General features: G+C 36.1%; 1 protein-coding gene across 1 annotated transcript in view; it reads left to right on the plus strand.

Annotated features, from left to right (window-relative positions):
* The first annotated feature begins 5,020 nt into the window (after nt 1-5,020).
* LOC106472871 (cholecystokinin receptor-like) overlaps nt 5,021-8,034 on the plus strand; it is a 40,139-nt gene continuing 37,125 nt past the window's right edge. Inside the window, exon 1 of the mRNA XM_022401413.1 lies at nt 5,021-5,517. Within this exon, the coding sequence (XP_022257121.1) occupies nt 5,184-5,517 (334 nt within the window). The 5' untranslated portion in view covers nt 5,021-5,183. The remainder of the gene's footprint in view (nt 5,518-8,034) is intronic.

Here is an 8,034-nt window from a genome sequence, read left to right on the forward strand (position 1 = left end):
AATAGGATATAAACGTTAAAATACCATATAAATATTAAAATACCATATAAACATTAAAATAGCATATAAACGTTAAAATACCATATAAACATTAAAATAGGATATAAACGTTAAAATACCATATAAATATTAAAATACCATATAAACATTAAAATAGGATATAAACGTTAAAATACCATATAAACATTAAAATACCATATAAACATTAAAATACCATATAAACGTTAAAATACCATATAAACGTTAAAATACCATATAAATATTAAAAATACCATATAAACATTAAAAGAAGTAACATAAACATAATGAAACACAAAACTTATGTTTATATATAACCCAGTTTATAACTAAGTACATATATATATATATAGATATAAATTTTAACTTATTTCTAAAAATTATGCTATACCCCCAGAATTTCAAATATTTATTAAGATTCTACGACGAGTCATCGGCCCGCTTACGGACTTACAATGCTAAAATCGGGGGTTCGATTCCCCTCGGTGCGCAGCAAACAAACCAAATTATACTTGTTGAATTTCGTGCAAGGCTACACGAGGGTTATCTGCGCTAACCGTCCCTCATTTTGAAGCGATAGACTAGAGGGATGGCAGCCAATCAACACCACCTAGCGTCAAGTTTTGGGTTATTTTTTTTACCAACAAAAAAGTGATTGATCGTCACATTATAACAGCCCCACGGCTGAAAGGACGAGTGTTTTCGATGACGGGATTCGAACCTGCGACCCACAGATTGCAAGTCGAGTGCCATAACCACCGGGTCATGCCAGGCAACATTAAATAAGGTTATTTACACAACGCGTCTGTCAGGTAGCGTTTACAAATTCAACCTCTAATTACTTCTAGAAACCGCAAAAACTTCTGTTCAAATTTACGAGTTTCTTTCTTTATCGGTCTTCTAATGTAGTTATTAAACGCAGGATGTAAAAGTGTCTCAATAGCCAGCAGCCTAGAACGTAAACCACTTTTGATGCGTTTTTTTTTCGTTGCAATGCCAGTTTTATATTTCAACCAATTACAGCGAAGATGACGTTTTCGGATAATAGAATACAGAATTATTTGTTCCCATACGTTCATCTTCTCATCACCCCTAAAAGAACTTATCACGTTCCAGATCTTTAGGCCTTCAAAAATCGATTGGACATTATCTCCCAGAAAGTGTAACACGATCGTTGCCCAATTTCACAGTTTGGATGAAAATTGAGCTGGTCCCTCGCCTTCAGAAGACTGGGATAAGCCAGTGATCAAAATGACGATTTGTTTTTGAAAATAATAGTGTCTCGGTTATCAAGTCAACATTTCTTTTGGAGTTGTGATGGTCTTGTACATCCAAAATATTTTTTTTATCTGAAAGCAGTTGTTGTTGTTGTTGTTTGTAGTTAAAGGCAAAGCTACACAATGGGCTATCTGTACTCTGCCCACCACGGGTATCGAAACCCGGTTTCTAGGATTGTAAGTCCGCTGCTGTGCCACTGGGGAGGGGGCGTCTGAAAACAAATAACTAGGTTTGAGTATCGGCAGCTTATTACATGCATACTTCATTTTTCAAAATGCGTTCAATTTTTTGGATTGAAAATTAAAATAATTATAAATAATTAAAATACAATAATTATAAATAATTAAAATACAATAATTATAAATAATAATATACTATTTATTTCGTTTATTTACAAACCAACAACTCTCCAGTTTACATTGCAGCCTTTAAACTTATGATAGTATTCATAAGAATTAGTAAGAAAAGTCGATCGAAATATTACAGATTGAACACTGGATGTCCTCATCTGTAGCTCGAGAACTTTTAAGTCACGCCCGGCCCAGTTACCAACAATAAATATAACTTATTTCATTAACCCTAAAATTTTGAGTCTATTGTACAGAAATTGCCATGTTTTTTAAACAAGAGAAAAATCCGTTCGGTTAATTTCTCAGGTAAAAACTTATATTAAGTTTACGTCTCGATCACTTGATTCGAAACACGCAATACAGATTTCTAGATATTGTTTTAGTTCTGGTGAAAGGTCTTTTCAAAGAAAGGTTACTTCTACTCAGGGTCATTTAATTTCTGTATTGATTCGAACCGTAAGAATTATTTTTAACACGTTCTTGACAGCTAGGAAACTCCGAACACTTAGCAGAAACAACAATGATCGTTCTGACCAGTCACTGAACAATAAAAGTGGTTACAAGGAGAATAACAAAGTATCTTTCTTCTCCGAGATGTATTTTTCTTCTTTTGACTTAATCCTAACGTTTGCATCTTATGAAAACAAGATCAGGGCGCTTGAATTGCAATCTTAGGGTCGCGGGTTCGAATCCCCGTCCCACCAAATATGCTCGCCCTTTCAACTGTGGAAGCGTTACGGTTAATCCCACTACTCGTTGGTGAAAAGAGTAGCCCAAGAGTTGGCGGTGGGTGATGATGACCAGTGGCCTTCCCTTTAGTCTTTCACTGCTAAATTGGGGACGGCTAGAGCAGATAGCCCTCGAGTAGCTTTGCACGAAATTCCAAACAAACCAAACTTTATGAAAACAGAAACCTCACAGTCTTGCACTTGCAAGTGATACTATGGTAAACGTGATTTTCGGACACTCTACCAGTGTATATTTACTGGTTTATCTTTATAAAACGTTGCAGAATGCAATGAACTTTTGTTTGTTGTTAAATGGGCTTCACAATTAGCTATCTGTGCCGTTCCCACCACGAGTATCGAAAAAACCAATGTTTTAGCGTTGTAACTATGCAGATTTACCGCTAAGCCACAGGAGGGCGCAATGGACTTTCACAAAAATCTTGACAGAAACACGTGGAAGAACTCATTTTCAGACGAAAAATTCTCTTCAAGGGATGAATAGATTAGCACAAAGGTACTATTGTTGGAAACTATCCGTGTAATTCAGTTTAACTGCTTATGTTGGCCATTTTCCGGATGTTATCATGATCAAAAATAACCACTGGTGTCAGCACAATCAATTACAAATCTTAGGGTTAATAAAAACAAAAATTTCTTGGTTAAGACTATTTCCAACCATGATTTTATTTTATGATTAGAAATTACTGCAGAACGTTTAGCAGCTTTTTCTTTTGATATTTCTTCACCGTTTCGAATGAGAAACGAATTTGTAAATATCCTGCTTTCACGTAATTATTTCACATTAGCGAGAAAAATTTTTTTTCTCATTAACATTTCTAGCTAGTAAAAGTCAAATTACCCTATAATAATAATATAATGAGATATATTGAATTTTTCCACTAGTATTATGACGATTTTAGAAAGATATTTATTGTATTTCGCTATTGGACATCCCTTTTGATACGAAGCCTAACATGGTGGCTATGGCACTCGACTCGCCGAACATGCTCGCCCTTACATCCGTGGGGGCGTTATAATGTGATGATCAATCCCATTATTCGTTGGTGAAAGGGTAGCCCAAGAGTTGGCGGTGGGTGGTGTTGACTAACTGCTTTCCTTCTAGTCTTTCACTGCTAAGTTAGGGACGGCTAGCGCAGATAGCCCTCGAATTGTTTTGAGCGAAATTCAAAACAAAAGAAATTTTTTGATAGGTGCTACACAATAAACTATTTGTGCTGTCCCTCACCATGGGAAATCGAACCCCGGATTTAAGCAATGTAATTTCGGAGAATTACTTTTAATGATAATAAATACTACCTTACAAATTATGCTGTCCCCCAGTGGTGAAACGGTAAGTCTGAAGGCTTATAACGCTAAAAAACAGGTTTCGATACTCGCAATGGGCACAGCACATATAGCCCTTTATGTAGCTTTGTGCTTAACTACAAACAAACAAACAAAACTCTGTTAAATAAGCATCTGCCCCAGAATATTAAATGCATTTTATTTGGTCTGTACGAAATGCGAGCACACACACAGAGATATTATAACACACCAATAAAGAAACGATCATCCATCTTTCAAATACAGCCCTCTATAAAAATTAATTTTAAAATGTCTTTGAGCTCCAATATTTTTAAAATATGTGAAAATGCCTGAAAACCAGTGCCGTAGTAGTTAATATGCTGAGCTGCAGTTCGAAGAGTCTAAGGTTCGAGAGTACAAGAACCAACAAATAGGTTTTTGCATAATGGCTTCATAATGATTAATTTTTAGAAAAGTTTCAATATTTAAAATTCGTTTGCTTATTTTTTTTTTAATGAGCACAAAGCTATATCATGGTTATTTGTACTCTTCCTACAGCCGGTATCAAAACCCGATTTATAGCGTTATAAGCCCTCAGACTTACCGCTGAGCCACCGAGACTATTTTCCTACGAAAATGTTAAACTGTAGTATTTTATGGACAGTCCAGAAATCAGACAGAGAAAAACTAGCCTTGTGTTAGCGTGCCCGGACAGTGAATCCGAAGATTCGTGGTTAGCATCCCGTTGTTAAAGAAACTCGCTCTGCCTTTTGCGATCTTCAAAGAGCGACGTTCAAGTCCTACTATTCGATTAGACAAGAGTAGAAAATAATTGTTGTTTGGTACTGGTTACTAGATGCCTCCCCTCTGGTGTTTCGGTTCGAAACTAGGAACGACTAAGTGCAGATAGCCCCTTTTGTATGGCCTTTCGCGAATATTCTGAAAGAAACAAGCTGGCTGAATAACTTGAGAACAAAATCTAGATCTGCCATATTTCAAATCAGTACAGTAACAGAACTAACTGGTCTTAAAAAAAAAAAAAGGTCTTACCCGATGAAAAAAAAAACGGTATAAAAGTCCAATATAATATGGTAAATATTACAGTGGTAAGAGACATGCGGTATCTCTGTGTTGATCTGAATCATTAAGATATATTTTAATATTCATTCTGGTGAAATGTTAAGTTAATTTCTCGAAATGAAATATATTTTTATATTTTATATTTACTTTTATCTTGGCAAAGAATGATGATAAAATTATCTTTTTATTTACAAGATTCTATTACAACCTAGTTAAGGGCTCTCGTTCGTTCTTTCAAGAACAGGTGACAAGTACCATTTCCCAGAGAAAATTATAGCCTCGGGATAAGATCAAGAAGACCGATATAAAGTGGAAAATACTTAACAGGAAGAAACTGCCTCGGATATAACTTCATTGAAAAACAAAACTGAAACCTCAGTCATCCTGATACAAGCCTGTCGGCAACACTGCGGAAATAAATCCAATGGCCCAGTCAATAAATACAAACTCGTCAACGAACAACAGCGAAACTTCTGGTGATTCGAACGTACGTTCTTCAGTAAGCCTCGAGGAAAAAGTTTGTCTAATCCTCCTCTATACTATTATTTTACTGCTGGCTATCGTAGGAAACACGTTAGTCATAATCACTTTAGCCATTAACAAGAGAATGAGAACAGTAACCAACGTGTTCCTGATGAACCTGGCCATCAGCGATCTGCTTCTTGGTGTCTTCTGCATGCCCTTCACTTTAGCCGGAGCTCTGCTTCGAGAGTTTATCTTCGGAGAAGCCATGTGTCGGCTGATACCCTACTTCCAAGGTATAGTACATACATTAAACACAAACATTGTTGTTGTTTTTTTCGGGTGGGATTGTTGTTGTTCTTGTTGTTTTCCCTAAATCTTTATTTGTTCAACATACGACAATATTTTCGTTGTGTAATTTCATCAGGACGTTGTTGATTGGCCTTTATTAGATAGAGGTAATCGAGGTAGACGCGAAACACTATTCAGTCGATAAGTTAACTCAAAACATTTTACTCATCAAACGATTAATCCAACTTTTGTGGAAAACTATGATAATTCAATCACTTCCATGGTTATATATGAGAGACTATATATAACAATATAGTCTCTCATATATAACCATATAGTCTCTCATATTTAACAATATAGTCTCTCATATATAACCATACGAGAGACTATATGGTTACATATAAGAGACTATATGTTTATATATGAGAGACTGTTTGGTTATATATGAGAGACTATAAGGTTAGATATGAGAGACTATATGGTTAGATATGAGAGACTATATTGTTACATATGAGAGACTATAAGGTTATATATGAGCTTCACTTTAATCTTTTTTCACTATTAACAAAATTGTTTCTTACTAACCAAGCTTAAGCTAAGTCCGTGAGGTTATTAACAAGCTTTTTTTTGTCGTTTACTATGTTTGTAACTTTAAGCCACAGAGTCCAGATTCTGCTTCTTGCTCAACGCTAGTGACTTTCATATTTCTAGGTGGAAAATTATGGTCTACGGGCATTAGTAAAGTTTATTTTGTATTTAATATAATTTCAACTTTGTGTGATTGCTTAGAAGGGGCCCCGGCATGGCCAGGTGGTTAGGGACTCGATTCGCAATCTGAGGGTAGCCGGTTTGAATCCCCGTCCCACTAAACATGCTCGCCCTTTCAGCCGTGGGGGCGTTATTATGTTGCGGTCATTCCACTACTCGTTCGTAAAAGAGTAACCCAAGAGTTGGCGGTGGGTGGTGATGACTAGTTTCCTTCCTTCTAGTCTTCCACTGCTAAATTAGGAAAATTCAAACAAACGTTCAAACGTGCTTAGAAGCTGGAAAGTGGTTTCTGCAAAGAATTAAAGCTTCTTACAGAAGTACATAATAATGAAACACTAAGGAAGGAAAAAAATCGTTTTCTTGTTGGTTTGTATGCTGGAAAGTTGTACATCATAATAAAAGGTCTGTTAGCGGGTCAGCGGTAAGTGCTAAAATCTGGGGTTCGATTCTCCGCGGTGGACAGTGAACAGATCTAATATAGCAGTGACAGATCAAATATAGTGGTGACAGATCTAATATAACGGCGAAAAATCTAATATAGTGTTGACAGATCTATTATAGTGGCAACAGGTCTATTATAGTTGTGACAGATCTAATATAGTGGCGACAGATCTATTATAACGGCGAAAGATCTAATATAGCAGTGACAGATCTATTATAGCGGCAACAGATCTAATATAGTGACCACAGATCTATTATAGTTGTGGCAAATCTAATATAGTGACCACAGATCTATTATAGTTGTGGCAAATCTAATATAGCAATGACAGATCTCATATAGCGTGATAAATGTAATATAGTAGTGACAGATCTAACATAATGGCGACAGATCTAACTACATATTCCCACAAAGGGTCATCTTTCTACTAATTGTACGAGTCATGAAATCAGAAGGACCTACTTAACTCATCTGGAAGTTTTGTCACGAGGAATCTGAAGTACGTTACAACTTTTATTAACTTGAAGTACTGACTTGGAGTGATGACATCTACTCGTAACAGTGTCTCAGGACATTCTGTGTCACGAGGAATCTGAAGTACGTTACAACTTTTATTAACTTGAAGTACTGACTTGGGGTGATGACATCTACTTGTAACAGTGTCTCAGGACATTCTGTGTCACGAGGAATCTGAAGTACGTTACAACTTTTATTAACTTGAAGTACTGACTTGGGGTGATGACATGTACTCGTGACAGTGTCTCATGACATTCTGTGTCACGAGGAATCTGAAGTACGTTAAAACTTTTATTAACTTGAAGTACTGACGTGGGGTGATGACATCTACTTGTGACAGTGTCTCAGGACATTCTGTGTCAAACTTTAACAGTTAGAGATACTTCGAATGATGGAGAAATACATTCGGAGACTAATCTTCTTGAAGATAAACTATGTTAAGCTGGAACTAATTAAATTTTTCAAGTGCCCGCCAGAACGTTCTTCCTTTAAAACTAAAGTAGACTCATACATAATACATTTAACAATCCATTACACCCGGCAACAAAACAATCAAACTTGATGTTACAACATACACGACCACACTAGGTAACTTGATGTTACAACATACACAACCACACTTACTAACTTAATGTTACAATACACACGACCACACTAGGTAACTTGATGTTACAACATACACGACCAGACTAGGTAACTTGATGTTACAATACACACGACCACACTTACTAACTTAATGTTACAATACACACGACCACACTTACTAACTTAATGTTACAATACACACGACCACACTAGG

This window comes from Limulus polyphemus, unplaced genomic scaffold, assembly GCF_000517525.1.
Source record: "Limulus polyphemus unplaced genomic scaffold, Limulus_polyphemus-2.1.2 Scaffold5686, whole genome shotgun sequence".
Taxonomy (NCBI): domain Eukaryota; kingdom Metazoa; phylum Arthropoda; class Merostomata; order Xiphosura; family Limulidae; genus Limulus; species Limulus polyphemus.